Source organism: Nymphaea colorata, chromosome 1 (genome assembly GCF_008831285.2).
Source record: "Nymphaea colorata isolate Beijing-Zhang1983 chromosome 1, ASM883128v2, whole genome shotgun sequence".
NCBI classification, from domain to species: domain Eukaryota; kingdom Viridiplantae; phylum Streptophyta; class Magnoliopsida; order Nymphaeales; family Nymphaeaceae; genus Nymphaea; species Nymphaea colorata.
Genome location: NC_045138.2, coordinates 33583675 through 33599470, shown reverse-complemented (window position 1 = coordinate 33599470; position 15796 = coordinate 33583675). Strand labels below are relative to the sequence as shown.

General features: G+C 41.8%; 2 protein-coding genes across 2 annotated transcripts; one reads left to right on the top strand and one right to left on the bottom strand.

Annotated features, from left to right (window-relative positions):
* The first annotated feature begins 317 nt into the window (after nucleotides 1-317).
* LOC116255766 (G-type lectin S-receptor-like serine/threonine-protein kinase At4g27290) lies at nucleotides 318-6824 on the top strand. Its single transcript, XM_031631753.2, has 7 exons — nucleotides 318-1873; nucleotides 2980-3096; nucleotides 3457-3626; nucleotides 4476-4686; nucleotides 4921-5158; nucleotides 5243-5393; nucleotides 6126-6824. The coding sequence occupies exons 1-7, from the start codon at nucleotides 559-561 to the stop codon at nucleotides 6438-6440; spliced, it is 2517 nt and encodes an 838-aa protein (XP_031487613.1). The 5' UTR covers nucleotides 318-558; the 3' UTR covers nucleotides 6441-6824.
* Nucleotides 6825-9251: 2427 nt separating this feature from the next.
* On the bottom strand, nucleotides 9252-14598 carry LOC116255747 (receptor-like serine/threonine-protein kinase SD1-8). The gene is made up of 7 exons (XM_031631704.2): nucleotides 13127-14598; nucleotides 12842-12955; nucleotides 12017-12249; nucleotides 11598-11808; nucleotides 10887-11127; nucleotides 10293-10443; nucleotides 9252-9986 (listed from the first exon to the last, which is right to left on the bottom strand). The coding sequence occupies exons 1-7, from the start codon at nucleotides 14502-14504 to the stop codon at nucleotides 9681-9683; spliced, it is 2634 nt and encodes an 877-aa protein (XP_031487564.1). The 5' UTR covers nucleotides 14505-14598; the 3' UTR covers nucleotides 9252-9680.
* Between the last annotated feature and the right edge of the window lie 1198 nt (nucleotides 14599-15796).

The window sequence follows — 15796 nt, the reverse complement described above, 5'->3', positions numbered from 1 at the left end:
TAACATAATCTCACATCCAAAGGCACTTAATGAAGAGAATGATGATCATATAAGTCTGAACACAGTTACTATCTTTAGCATATAAACACTCATTAAGTTTAAATGCTAAACCAAAGCCAGGTTTTGGATGGGGATGGGTCGAAATCCGCTACACCGCGTAATCCAGTGAGTTTCGAATTGGGTCCTTGTTTGATCATTAGCCAGTTAGTTCAGATAAGTAGGTATGTACTTAGTTGAACCTATATCTGACCATGATATTGTCTCAGAAACAAGAACAGTAAGAAGATCTGATTGCATACAAGTTGGTTGGTTTATAGGTTTGCCTCCTGGTCGTCTTCTATCCCCTTACTTCAATGCTGAATCCGGTGATTGGTCCATTTTGAGGGACACCATCGGATGTATTAATTTTGAGGATTGACGCCACAGGGACGGGGGTTGTTTGGTGCAGCACATAAAAGACCAACATGGCCGAGTCCCCAACGGCAGGAATGGCTTCGCTGCATGATAAATCAAAAAGGAAATCCTTGGTTTCAGATCATGAATGAGCGAGAAGGCTAAATGGGTGTCTTGTTATCGCAGCTATTGCTTGAGCCGCTGTTTCTTCTCCTGCTTTTCTGCCTCTTACAGGATCCTCTTGCTATTGCAACCGACACCCTCCTTCCAGGCCAAGCTCTAACAGGAAGCACAAGAATCACATCTGCAGATGGGGTGTTTGAGTTAGGCTACTTCTCACTTGGCAACCCAAGCAGATACTACGTAGGCATACGGTTCAAGGAAGTCCCAATTGACAACGTGGTGTGGGTGGCCAACAGAGACAGACCTCTTGAAGACAGCACAGCAGAGTTCAAGATATCAGAAGATGGCAACCTGGTCATTCAGACCAAACCAAAATCCTTGTTTTGGTATACCAACCTGACTTCAGCTTCATCCTCATCATCAAGGGTTGCTGTTCTTTTAGGTAATGGAAATCTTGTTCTGAAGGATATGAATTCTTCCGTCCTGTGGGATACTTTTAGTCATCCAGCAAATACTCTGTTGCCTGGCCAAAACTTGGCACTGGACAAGGTAACCATGTCAAGCCAATATCTGACTTCATGGAAGAGCTCATTGGACCCTTCTCCTGGGCCTTTCACTCTGGAGTATGGACCAAACGGAACTGCCCAGTTTGTCTTGGTCTGGAAGAAGACACAGCAGTACTGGACAACCGGGCTTTGGAATGGCCAAGTTTTCGGTGGGGTGCCTGAGATGGGAGCCAGATACCTCTACAATTTCAGCTTCTTCTCAAATGAGACCGTAAGCTATTTTCGTTACACATTCAACGAAACAGAAAGGTTGACAAAGCTTGTGGTGGATGTCTCGGGGCAGATCAAGCAGCTGGTGTGGGTCAAAGCGGCCAACCAGTGGAGTGTGTTTTGGGCACAACCCAGACAGCAGTGTGCAGTTTATGCCATGTGTGGAGCTTTTGGAGTTTGCAATCAAGATGATGACAAGAACCCCTGCAGGTGCCTTGAAGGATTTCATCCAGCATTAGCTCAAGACAAGGGTTTGAGTGCTTGGTCTGGAGGGTGCTTGCGGGAGACAAAATTGCAGTGCAAGACTGATCAGTTTGCGCTGTTAACAGGGATTAGGTTCACAGAGAATCCAAATTATGTGATAATGGAAATTGGTGACAAGTGCAGATCAACATGCCTGAAAGATTGCTCGTGTACGGCTTATTCTAACCAGAGTGGTAGCTGTTGGATATGGAAAGGTGATCTTCTGAATCTGCAGCAGCAGAATGATGGCGGTGGTGATGTTATTTACATTCGTCTGGCGAGCCTGGAGTTCACTGAGAAGCAGCCATACACGATAAGCGTTGGAGGCTCAAGTGAAGGTACCATAATTTATTTAGTCATTTATGTTTTTGTTACTTTGGTTATTCACAATAAGCTTGGATGATCAAGTCTCAATTCTGCGACTCAGTACCCTTAAGCTTTTCCATGGCAAAGTTCCAACTCGAGGTTCATGTCTCAGGGGACGGACCCATTTAGAAGCCTGGTTAAGTGGGAGTTCTTTAATGCACGATACAGAGAGGGTAGAACAGAAACTAAGTTCGTTCTGCGGGCGCAAACATAAGACACTGACTCTCGCTGCTAAATGCACCGATGAACACGCTGTCTCGCTGTTCTGCCAAATCGGTGGAATGGTGGAACAGGCGAACAGCGTTGTTCTTTGCATCAAACGCCCTCTTAGGCCCCTTTGAGCTTAACATGTGTCACCTAAATATGTAGATCCAAGACAGAAGATAAACCCATTCATGCACACACCCTGCTCTTTAGATGCACATACACAGGACCGTGTACATTTTTAGGCCCAATTGCAGTACTCCGGTTCTGCAAGTTCATGAACACGGTCACATGTAAACTCCTAAGGCTTGGCGGACCCGCTGCCCTGTTATAGGAACTAGATCACATGGGGTAGATACTGGATGCAGGTGGCACATCTGCTTTCTTCAGGTCCCGTGCTGCGGTCGTCCGCTAATGTTCCTTGCACAACGAAAGCGAAGTCCAGGAGAAGATTGTATCCGTCTAGGAATTCTGGGGGAGAAGTGGCTGCTACAACATCCCCATGGGCCCAAGAGCTATATAGTCTTTAATGGTGGCCATTATAGCAGCCGGTAAGGAAGCACGTTGGCACTTTCATGGCAGGCCCGCCTACTTGCACAACTTGGCAGAATGTAGTTAGAGCATTATGCATGATGCCTGCTGCTCGGACAATTGGCTTTAAATGCTGTTACTGTACGAACAATTGGGTCGAGTCCTCTTTTCTTTCCAGCTCAAAAATAAACCATGAATGTTTCTTAGATTCCAAAAGGGACCTCTGCTCTGCAATCAAATGGGTGTTACTGTAAAAGTGTATGCAAAAATGCGCTAGTTAGAGAGAAAATAGAGATACGAATTGGAATGCAATAGCTGAACTGATATCCTTATTTTGTTGTAGATAGACAAAAGAAGCGTTTAATTGTTACGATCTTCACTACGATTACAGTAGTGGCGGCATTTCTCTGTGCTGTAATAGGAGTGTATTCATTCAGGAGCTGGAAGGCTGAAGCAATCGGTAAGTGTTTCCTTCATTTACTTAGACCTTCCGAATCATTCATGTGGTCGCTTCCTTCGGCCCATGTGTCAAAGCATACTCTTCCTTTTCTCGGAACATCATGCTTTTATTGCATTATTGGCCGAACTGGTGTTGCTGGCTTTGGTTGCTTCAGTCTGGCTTGCAGTTGTAGGTGGCTAGAAAAGCAGAATTTTCCTTTTTTTATTTAATAATTAAATTTGGCCATTATATAGCCTTCTGGCTTCCATCCTTAAAAGTTAGGAATTCAATACCATAATATGCATTTGTACTTAGACCATGTTTCAGCTCGCATACTGTTTTTCAGTTCCTCAGGCTTAATGGGAACTTTTGGGCTTTTAGGTGGTACAGACTCACAATCTGAAAGACCTTTTCAGCCAATGCTACTAGGAGACGAAATGAAAGAGAACACAGGTCCAGAGTTGTTTGATTTTCAAGTAATAATGGCAGCAACCAACAACTTTTCAGAATCAAACAAGCTTGGACGGGGAGGATTTGGGTCTGTTTACAAAGTAATCTCTCTCTCTCTCTCTCTCTCTATATATATATATATATATACACACACACATCTGATTTTTCATTTTTTTGGTACATTATATATACAATGCCAACCAATGTACCAACAAAAAAAATGAAAAATCAGATGTTTAACTAAATTCTCGTGAACTAAAAGGATTAGCAGCTCAGTTTAAGACCTTTATAAAATTTGATTTACCTATTTTTCTTTTGGCATACGGATCTGGACACTCCGCATTTGCATGTTCTGATTGAATTTTTAGTCACTTAAAACTGCAAAGCATGTTCAGTCTCGAAAACAGAAACTCGTGTTTGGGGCCCTTCTTATGCCATTACCTCTCATGTGAGTAGGCCGACAAAGGGGGGCCCGGGATAAAGAACCTTGAATAGTCCAGGGACGAACACTCCAAAGCGGTCTCGTAAACCTGTGGAATATGGCTTGACCCTTTAGAAAACAAAAATAGTTGATGACAGAGTCCTAGTGAAAGATTTTAATGCCTTTTCAATCTATTCCAGATTTATTGAATCCTAAACTCAGGTTCTAGATTGTGAAAACATAATACTAATCTAAGGAGTGTACGCCATTGTATCTGCTCTTGTCAAACTCTGAATCTGTATCGATCTGGATTAGATCGAAGCGATACAGTAGGTAACTAATGTCTCCATTAGTTTAGGGTATAACCCAGATAAAGATTGTTTCCTAGTTGTGGGTGAAATCTGATATAATCAAACATAAGGACATTTCAGATAAAATTTGATGCCCTTCAAAAGAGTCGACGGAGAACCTTTTGGAAGAAAAAAGAAAGAACTGAATCAATATGGTGCTTATTTTCATTTCGTTGTAGGGTAAGCTGGGAGGGGAGATAGAAGTGGCGGTGAAGAGGCTGTCAAAGGGTTCACAGCAAGGCCACCAGGAGTTCATGAATGAAGTCAAGCTAATAGCAAAGCTTCAACACAGAAACCTGGTTCAGCTCTTAGGCTGCTGCGTTGAAGGACATGAGAAAATTTTGGTGTACGAGTACATGCCCAACAAAAGCCTCAACACCTTCCTCTTCGGTTCGTCACTCTTATTTCCTTTTCCATATTTTTCTTGAGAAATCGTAACAAAGTTGAGAATGGCGTTTAAATTTCGTTGCATGCTATGTCATTTGTGAAAGAAAGGATCCTCAGTTTCTTGGAAATCAACTTTCGGCTCCGCGAAACAGATCTTATTAATAAGAAACACGTTCCAGCAAATCTTAACGTCATGGGGTCTTTTTTAACGTCTGCGGCTGCAAATCATTTTTACAGATGAAGCCCTAAGAAGGCAGTTGGATTGGGCTAAACGCTTCGAGATCGTGATGGGAATTGCTCGAGGGCTTCAGTATCTCCACCAAGATTCACGACTGAGAGTGGTTCATAGAGACCTGAAGACCAGCAACATTTTGCTGGACGGGGAGATGAACCCCAAGATTTCAGACTTTGGTCTAGCCAGAATATTTGGTGGTGACCAAACTCAAGTTGATACCAACAGAGTGGTCGGAACCTAGTGAGTATACTCCCAACACCCCCTTGCCCCTTCTCTCTCTCTCTCTAGCAATTTTTAATGGCAATGGGCGTACACAAAATGCAGTGGGTACATGTCGCCGGAGTATGCATTGGAGGGCCGATACTCCACCAAATCTGACGTCTTCAGCTTTGGAGTCATAATCCTTGAGATTGTGAGTGGACAGAAGATGACAAACTTTTATGACACGGAGCACAGTCTCAACCTTCTTGGGCATGTAAGCATCTATACGTTACTCTTATTTGCCACCGCTATTATCATCAACCCACGACTAGATGGTAGTACAGAAGGTCTCTGTGATCAGTATGTCTCACGATTTGGTTAGTCTACAAATCTTAGAAAAGATGGTGCCCACAGAAGTCTAGCCGGGTCTAAAAGGAATAAGCGTTTCAACATTTTGGCGAAAGTCATTCATGAGTCAAACCTGAGAGCCTGTGTCTGCTTATTGTCTTCGGTCCAGTACAAGACTTCCATGTGCATCTTGACGCAGTTGCTGCGAGACTCAGATCTCAATTAATACATGCTCTTCAAGCACTAAAGAGTGGCCATAGGGCTGGGTGCCTGAAGGGAAGTAAATACTTGGCCTGGAATGCCTGGCACCGGCTGCAGTTTTGCAGATTACGGCATGAATCTTTCGCAATTTGTGGTTGTACCTCGTCTTCATCTGGTCTGACCGTCCGGTGTATTTAGCAGACCCCTAAATACAAGCTGCAAACAGAGATCTGGTGAATACTGGATCCATATTGACTACTGCCCATAAACAGAGAATACGCTTGCTTAGCTTGAATTCGATGTCAATCTTGGGGGTGACTTGAGCTTGGTCTAGCCTTTTTTACATTGGGGCGGTGGCCTGATGTGCATCTGTACTAATTGATTAATATAACCATCTATTAGCTTTTAACAACAGATATATTTATTAACATTATGATTATTGCGTTGTGCTGTGCAGGCATGGAAACTTTGGAATGAAGAAAAAGGGTTGGACTTGCTTGATCAATCGTTAGGATGGACATGTCACTTACAGCAGGTGAAGAGGTGCATCCATGTTGGTTTGCTCTGCATTCAAGAAGATTCAACAGATCGTCCCACTATGTCCTCGGTCGTTCTTATGCTGAGCACCGACTCTCCGATACTGCTGCAACCCAAACCACCAGTCTATTCTTACAGGGGCAAATCCTCAAAAATAGGTTCATCTTCTCTGGATAGTGAGCCTAAGAGTTATTCAACCAATGATTTCATAATTTCATTAGTGGAAGCACGGTAAAGGTTCACACCCCCAAGTGGACTAGATGGACATATTCAGCACATGAGAAGCATCCCTTCGCCGCAAGGTTGAAGGTGGGTTGTGCTACTTGCTTGTCCATGGGAACCGCCAGGGTTTCACCAATCAGAGGCCTGCCAAATGTCTGGCCCAGTAATAGTAGCATTCTTCATTGGATTAGCCTCAAGACTGAAAGGATCAATGTAAATTTGCTCTTGAAAGTCAACACTTTTCTCAAAATTTTGGTTTATCATGCTCTTTGTTGGTCAAAATTTTATATTGTCATGGCCTTGAACTTTTATAAAAGGTTTGGTCTAACAAAAAACATGTGCCGAATTGATTGTCTTAAATATGGGACCAAAGTTTGCTTCCCCAGGGAGGTCCGTGTACATAGACTTGGTGAGAAATGGATGCTAGTTTTACTTCTTCGGTCTTGTTTGGTGGTGGATTTTTCCAGTCTTTCGGACACAACTGGTACATTCCAAAATAACCTTAACTCTGGGGTTTTTACCCTTGGGCGTAAATCTCCTTTATATTTTGGATTCTCTTCTTCAATCTGAAATAGAAAGGAGAAAGGGAAAAAAAAAGGAGTTGCTAACTTGAAATCTAATTATGAAAGATTTCGTTGCAAATTGCAATCAATAGAATAGTGTAATACATGATACAATTATTTACTACAATTCAATTACTATTCTTAATCTCAGTATTTTATTCCAGTATCACTTAAATTAAGCATCTTATCTAATATTGAATATCCAAGCCTAGATCCACATTTATTTTTCTGATCTCCCTCTCTTTATTCTGCCCGGAATCCGAGTTTTGCTGAGGTTTAATTCACTTTTATTCTTTTTATTTCCCAACTCCTTGTTGGCAATTAAGTTGTCCAAGAAGTTGTATCGTATTTGTTAATTAGCAGGTCATGGAGTTGCAGTCTTCCTTGTTACATGACAATTTGGTTACACGTCTGCATGGAAGGCCTAGTTGGCTGATCTTCAATTTAGCCCCAATCCATTTGGGCCTTCCCCTTTCTCATCTAGGAGGAATTGACAACGGATACCAATCAGTGTAGACAAAGAAAAAGGTCTCACTTGTCTGGGGAGACCAAAATAACCACTTCTTCCATTTCTCTGTGTCTCACCACAGGCAAATTAACATGCACCTTTTAATCTTTGTTTGCACCCTCCAACTCTCACAAACTTCTTTCGAACTCCCTTTCAGCTCCTCAAGGTACTCTGCTTTTCCACCCTTGTCTCCCTTCTCTCTTTGTTGCATAGGCCACCTCCCTGCCAATTCATGCTACAAAGGTGAAGGCAGCGGTTTGCTGTCTTAGCTGAAGCAAGTTGCCTGGTTTATATGGTTTTTCAGCAGAGTTGTTTCGGCTCTTCTGTGACGGTGGTTCAGCAAAATGTTACTATGTTCCTAGTTCCTACAAGTCTTACCATGTATTCAGGCAGGTGTCAGCTATCCATCTTCAGTAGGCCACTTGTAGTGGCCTTATTTACTAAGGTTTGTTTTAGTTGTAAGTTCGTCTTGCTTCCTCTCGACTGTCTTGGCCTTCTGGTCTTTCATCTGGAACTTACCCTGAGTCCGATACTAGACTTGAAATGCATCTATAGTTCAGGGTAAAGTGCTATCAATTAAGTTGCTATTCTTCTCTCAGGGTGACCCTAGTAAGTCATTGCTTGTCATCCCTCCCCATGCATGCTCTAGTCCTCTTTCCTATGCTAGCAATTATCATCAACCAGTTTAACCATATTTTACATACCTTTCTTTGGGATTCAGACATATCTTTCTTGCTGCACAAACAGTAAAATGAGCTTCATACCTTCAATGTAAAAGTTAATTTATAACTGCAATGGATGCATTTTCTTCCAAGCAGATAATAAAAAGTCAGGAAAAAAAAAGGTGCGGTTACTTGGCAACTGTAAGTGTACGCATTTAGTTTGCGATGTCGATTACAGCAGCATCTCAAACTTGTTGAAATCAAGACATTAGAGCAATTAAGAGTTGACTTTCTGTGCATGGTATCAAACATGTCGGCACTTTGTGACAAGGAAAAAGTAGGATTTGATCGAAGCTGGTCCCTGCAGTATAAACATCAAGCCATAATATCTAGTAGAGGGGACAGTTGTCGGTTTACATCCATGTGCTATTCTGCAATAACTGAAATGTACTATTACAGTTGGGGTACTGAAAGATATTCTACTTGGTGCTTAGGACATTAAACAATTTGGGACCAAGGTTAAACATATTCTGTAGGTCATTTTTAAACAAAGGTAGAATCTGTGTAATTAATGGATTGATTTAAACATGTCATTTGCGAAACCCAGTGAAACAGAAACAGGGATGAAGATAGGTCAGTGGGTTCGATTCGACAATTGTACATTTTTGTAGTCGAGTTTGAGTTCAGATCAAGACAAGAAAGGTACCAACCAAAGTTCCAATCGACATTTTTCTTAACAGTCTGATTCAAATGTGAGAAAATGAACTGAACGCAAAACTTAATGAGAATTTATTTCCTGTCTGAACTATCATTAAAAATTAACAAGTTTCTTTAAGCTTTTTTCGTGGGGTAAGGATAGGGAATTTAGTTTTTGCTCTTTTCTTCCCCAAAAGCACGCGGTTACTAATTAAGGAATCACGGTAATTCCCATCTTTTTCTTACTGAAGGAAGTTATGAAAAAAGTATCCAAATAGTATGACTCGTAAATAACAGAGCGCCTAATAGATATTAAAATTGGGAACAAAAAAGGAAACTTATTCAACCCAATTTTTTAGTTAATCGGCGAACCATCAATTGGAAGCAATTGCCCATCAATTCAGGTAACATTGTTCTATTCGCAGTGAAACAATGACATCTTTAAGTTTTGGCTCACTGCAACATGCATGCATGAGGCCCGTTAGTAGCTCAAGAAGCGCCACAACCACTAATTCTAATTAGTGGTCTTGCTGGCTGACATTCATGCTGAAAAGACTTTGATAGCTAATTTATGATGCTACCATTAAAGATAGTGAAGAAGTGGCAGGAAGGGTCTGTGAAGGGTGTTAATTGAAAGACCCTAGATCAAGTCCGGACTTCTTCATTTTGTTTTCTGAGATCCGCTTTGGCGTCGTCTCCTGGAATCACGTTCTTGACTTCATCATGTTGTTGTCCGCAAGATCGAAAAGATGAACTTGCGGATGAAGTAAGACATGAAAAGAGCGGAAAAACTTGCAGAATAAAGTGATTATGCACTGACGTTTTCACCGAGCTTCCAGCACAGAGATTGTGTCTTCCTTGGCTGCGGATTCACTTTCTATAGAAGAGGAACCCACTTCTGAACTTTTACCTCTATAAGAATAGGCTGGCTGTTTGGGTTTAGGCAATTTTGCAGACTCACTGCCAAGCATGAGCACGACAGAGGACATGGATGGCCGATCTGCTGCATCTTCTTGAACGCAGAGCAGGCCCACATTGATGCATCTCATCACCTGACTCAGGGAGCAAGACTTGCACAACAGATGATCTAACAAGTCCAGCCCTGCGCCCTCATTCCAGAGTTTCCATGCCTGCACACCAATATTCGTCAATGTTGTCCCTTTGTCAAACTCACCATTATATCAAGTGCGCACAACAATGATCAGAAATTTACTCAGAATTGGCATATACGCAGCTAGCTAATTAAATCAGCTCCATAGGGAGGACCAATATCGAAACACTAGAATCCTATGTACTACCCAATTTCCACAAAATACAATGAAAAAATGGCTGCGATTCTTTAAAATAAAAAAGCAGTTCTAAAGTAAATTTACAGGAGGCAAGTTAGGAAGATCAATTTTGTGACAGGAGAGAGGAAGTGTAGCTTGGAAGCTTACATGTCCAAGAAGATTGAGGGAGTGATCGGCGTTATGGAAATGGGAGACCTTCTGTCCACTGACGACCTCAAGGACTATGACCCCGAAGCTAAAGACATCAGATTTCGTGGAGTATCGTCCTTCCAACGCATATTCAGGTGACATGTATCCGCTGCATATCAGTCACCAACTCAACTACTTTAAATTAAAGAGTACAAGTTTGTATAATCAGTACCAACTACCAAGTTAAGTTTATTTTTATTCTATGATCGTTACAAAACAAATGGCCTCTCACAACACACTGTCTGATGCATTGCATCGGGCGTATGTTTAATCACGCCCCCCATGCAAGGTACCGGGCAGCCATGATTAGACGGAGGTCTGGATGGCTAGCTATATATATATATACATATATATATATATAAGAGAGAGAGAGAGAGAAATAATCTTAACTACTGCATACATGGCTTTCTCTAATACTCTTTCCTTTTTTCTCTTCATTTAATGCTAAAGAGAAAACATTTGCAAAGGGAGAGGAGTCAGGGAATGTTGTTTTGTATTTTGCAGTAGCCAGAATATAATTCGCAGATAGACGGAGGGATGTAGAGAGCTTACTAAGTCCCCACCACCCGCTGGGTCTTGACTTGAGCTTTGTCACGGCCATCATAGATTCTGGCCAGACCAAAGTCTGAAATCCTGGGGTTCATCAAGCCATCTAGCAGGACATTGCTGGTTTTGAGGTCCCTGTGAATCACCGTCAGTCTTGATTCTTGATGAAGGTAATGAAGCCCTCGGGCAATCCCCAATAGTATCTCAAAGCGTTTCTCCCAATCCAGCTGCTTGCTGAGAGTTGAATCTATATACGTTTGCAAGTACAATAGTTTAGTTATTTAATAAAAATCTTTGTTTAATGTACTCCTTTCACACCACATTGACATAAGTTTCTCTGACTAATTGTCTCTTTTCTTATCGAACATTAAAGTAATATCTCATGAAGAGAGGGAGATAGTCTGAGTATTCACAATCTTAACAACCATGACTATTGTGTTTATCTGTAAAACTACATTCATCTAAGGAATGAGAGCAGAGAGTGACAGGATGGGAAATCAAGCTTGTTAAGTTTTTTCGGTTGTAGGATCAAATGTTATATATGCTGCGTCTGATCATGTTAAGCAGAATATGGTCTTACGTATTGCCACACGAAAAGTTTTTTTCGAAAAAACTAATGTCGACTAAAAACTTGACCTTAAATGAACTGATTGGTTCACACAAATCGCAAATAACAACTATAATAGATCAACTAAAGAAGAAACATGACCAACCTACCGAACAATAACGTGTCCAGGCTTTTGTTGGGCATGTACTCATAAACCAAAATCTTCTCTTCTGCCTCGATGCAGCATCCTAATAGCTGGACCAGGTTTCTGTGCTGAAGCTTCGCTATTACCCCGACTTCATTCATGAACTCCTCTATACCTTGTTTTGAACCCTTGGACAGCCTCTTCATAGCTACTTCTTTCCCGCCTGCAAGCTTACCCTATGCAGGGAACATAAACTGCCGTGTCATTTCAACTTCTTACCCAAATCATGACTTAAAGATATTAGTTTTTAAGTGCAATTATATAAGACCCAATTAATTAGATCTGAAGAAAGTAACCATGTGTAAGCTTGTGGATGTTTAATATATGTGTGTGTGTGTGTGTGTGTGTGTGTGAGAGAGAGAGAGAGAGAGAGAGAGGGTCTACTCTGTAAACAGCCCCAAAGCCTCCCTGCCCAAGTTTGTTCGTTTCTGCAAAACTGTTGGTAGCCTTCATGATAGCTTTCAGAGCAAATATTGGCAATTCAGGTCCTCTATTCGCCCTCATGGATTCTTTAAGCTTAGCCCGTAATGCAAACAATGGCAACTCCGTCCCTCCTGCCGCTCTCTTGAATTCTTCAACCTCAACTGGCCCATGGGATAAAGTTTTACTTCTCACAACTGCACCATATCAGACGTCAAAACATTATTCTTGAGTGAAGAGGGAAAACCTAGAACTTAACCCTTTAGGAGAAGCAGTAGATAAAAACCTCTCATGTACATATAGCATTTTTTCCAGCAGGGGAGACGGTGAAAAAGTTTAGTGGAACCTGATATTGCTAAGCGCAAGTTTGGATTGAAATGCATGCAATACCCAAATTAACGTTAAGCAAATCTCTGCAAAGGTATGCTAACAAAGACATACTTCTAGTATACATTGAACTCGTGACCTATTCCAACTAGAAAGTCATGCCGGTTTCTTGGGATGGGTGGAGGTCTTGTGCAAGTAGTGTCACAAGTTTCACAACTGGATACTGTTCAAGCTCTAAGCCTCACAATATTTTGAAAATACTGAAAAAAAAAGGACGTACAAAAGAGAATGTTTAATTGATTCTAAAGTAAAACATAATCCGCAACTATCCATATGGAAACGTTCAGTTTTGCATTAATGTCACTGTCGTAAGATTATGATATATACATTGAAAATGTCGAAGGTTTGTAAGGCGATTGATGTTGAAAATTCCTCAAATTAATTACAGACCAGTTTACTCACCAGTTGTCTTAGATTTGCACCGCCAAAAAATAGCCACCACTGCAACACCACATGTAATTGGCACTGCAATAATAGTTGACAAAAGTCTAACTCGGGATCGTTTTCTCGCTCCATCTGCAATAAAAGTAAGTCAAGTTTCATTAATCTTTTTTGGCTACCCATAACGACCCAATGCAACATACTGATTACCTCCCATGCAACAGGCTGAAAGAAACATGCAAAGCTCTGTTTGTATGACTTGTTGAAATTATTAAAAGCAATATTGACAAATGGGTGAAAATTTACCGTCAGTTAAGCTTCCATTGAATAGAGAAGGGGTCTTTACTGCATCAGTCCCGCCGTTGGAGGTCTCCAAGCTTGCAACACGAATGTAGATATCATCTCCACTGCCATTAGAGCGTTGCTGGAGATTGAAAAGATCTCCCCTCCATAATGAGCACCTGCTGCCCTGATAAGAGTAAGCAGTGCAAGAGCAATCTTTTGTGCATGCTGATTTACACCCACCTTCACTTCCCACTGCCGTTACAGTATCAGGATTCTCAGGAGATCGCATCCTTGAAAGCAGAGAAAACTGATCACCACCACACTGCAATTTGGCCTCCCTCATGCACCCTCCAGACCAGTCATTCAGCTCCCAGTCCTTAGCAGACGTCGGTTTGAACCCGTTCACGCATTCGCAAGGAGTCCGATCATCCTGATTACAGATCCCAAAAGCTCCACAGACATCATAAACAGCACACTGCTCTCCGGGTTGTGCCCAAGCAACATTCCACTGCTTAGCCTCTTTGACCCATACCAACAGCTTGATCTGCCCAGAAACATCCATCATAAGCTTCGACAAGGTTCTGTTGTTATAGGCTGTGTAAGTTAAGTACTTCCCGGCCTCATCTATAACAAAGCTGAAGTTGTCGCTGAGATTGGCTCCCATCTCGGGCCGCCCACTAAATAGTTGACCATTCCAAACCCCTGTAATCCAATAGTTCTGCAGCCTGCTCCTAAGTATAATAGATTGGTTTGTTCCAGTTGGGCCAAACTCTAGACTGAACTGTCCAGGGAAAGGGTCTTCTGTGTTCTTCCATGAAAAAAGTAATTGGTGGAGCCTCAAGATCCCACCTGGCAGCAAAGTATTTGTGGGGTGACTGAAACTGTCCCACATGACAGTACCAGATGAATTCCCATCTCTCAGAACGAGATTACCATTGTCTAGAAGAACAGCAGCTCTTGAGAACGCAGATGAGGTTGGATTCAGGTTGGTGGACCAAATCACTGTGGCGTCCAACTGGTTCCTAATGACCAAGTTGCCGTCCTCCGTGATCATGAACTGTGATGTGTTGCCCTGAAGAGGCTTGTCTCTATTGGCTACCCACACCACATGATCAGTCGGGACCTCCTTGAACCATATACCTATGTAGTACTTGCTTGGGTTGCCGAGAGAGAAGAATCCCAATTCAAATATCCCACCGGCAGAGGTGATTGTTTGGCCTCCGGTAAGAGATTGGCCTGCAATGATCGTGTCTGTTGCAAAACAGTGACGGGTTTGTAGGAGATGGAAGAGCAAGAAACATGGGAGAATTATATCCCTTGGCCTCCATGACATCTTGGCTCTCGTTAGGACATCCCCTTCTCTGCGAGTTTCCATGGCAGAAGATGACGTTGGTGGCATTGCAGAAAACAGAGCAAGAGGTCAGAAAAGAGGAAGGGTCTGCGGGTGAGAAGAATGAGAAAATATTATCAAAATTGAAGGGATTGTCGATCGATAGGAGACACCATGCTTGGTCCATGAGATTTTGCAATCAGATGTTTAAAGCCCACAACCAGCTTGCACGTTTGCATCTTGCCACGTCTTTCTCACCATGTGAGACTATTTAAGATTGCCCTTTTCCGCAGTAGACGACTCGAGAGGACAGCACCCGTCCGAGAAATTCAAGATGATGATTATGAAGTTGCAACAGGCTGCCAAATTGCCAAGGCTCAGGCATGTCAACTTGCATACACATATAAAAATCTTGAAAAATATCATTCAATCTGTACAAATTTTGAAAATACTAGTCGACTTGCCTAAAAAAAGTTGATTTGCTCCGCCTCTAATTTAAGCCACTTTTCTTACTAACCAACCATAACCATAGTAGAGAGAGACCCATAGGGTGTGAGAGAACGAAGCCGTGTTTGAATGGTTGGACCGAGTTTTCATGCAACTTTGGTTGAAACAAAGAAATCGACCAAAGTTTTAAGCTGCTTTTTCCATTAACCAGCCATGGAAAGAGAGATCCATACAAAGCGACAGAATGAAGGCGTGTTTGAATGGTTAGACCGAGTGTCAAAGCATAACTTTAGATGCTCCATTTCAACCATATCACCGCTGAAACAAACATGCCATTCAAAGTTTTAGGCCACTTTTTATGTTAACCAGCCATGGAAGAGAGATCCATTGAAAGCGAGAGAATAAAACCGCCTTGGAATGGTTAGACCGAGTGTCAAAGTTTTAAGCCACTTTTTCCATTAACCAGACATGGAAAGGAAAGCGAGAGAAAGGAAGGCATGTTTGAATGGCTAGACCGAGCGTCATGCTACTGACTTTAGACGCTTCACTTCAGACTTTAAACCATATCAGGGCCGAAACAAACGCGTCAAACAAAAGTCCTAAGCCATATTTTCCATTACTTTTTGTCGCACCCTTAACACCCAAGTTGTGACACACGACTACAGCAGGGGTAGCCATCCCTGCATCTCTAAACATGCTTTCATCTGGGAGAAAATATGCTGCATTGCACCTAGGATTTTTTTTTTTTTTTCTGTTACTTTATGATTCGCAAAGAAAATCTTCAGACCTTTTAGAACTTTTTTTGTAGCTTCTTGTTTTTGAAAAAATTAAGAATATAAATAAATTGTACGGTTTCTATGCATACAATATATTAATTATGATTCACGCAATCAATTTGATTGATGTTTTATAAA

Bases quoted from the DNA above. Each gene is read 5' to 3' on its own strand.
- LOC116255747 (XM_031631704.2), bottom strand. From the start codon at position 14,504: ATGCCACCAACGTCATCTTCTGCCATGGAAACTCGCAGAGAAGGGGAT. The intron at 12,250-12,841 runs GTGAGTAAACTG...GATATGGTGCAG, and splicing joins GTGCAAATCTAAGACAACTG to TTGTGAGAAGTAAAACTTTA. The intron at 11,128-11,597 runs GTAGGTTGGTCA...AAACGTATATAG, and splicing joins CCTGGACACGTTATTGTTCG to ATTCAACTCTCAGCAAGCAG.
- LOC116255766 (XM_031631753.2), top strand. From the start codon at position 559: ATGGGTGTCTTGTTATCGCAGCTATTGCTTGAGCCGCTGTTTCTTCTC. The intron at 3,097-3,456 runs GTAAGTGTTTCC...TTGGGCTTTTAG, and splicing joins CTGGAAGGCTGAAGCAATCG to GTGGTACAGACTCACAATCT. The intron at 5,159-5,242 runs GTGAGTATACTC...CACAAAATGCAG, and splicing joins AACAGAGTGGTCGGAACCTA to TGGGTACATGTCGCCGGAGT.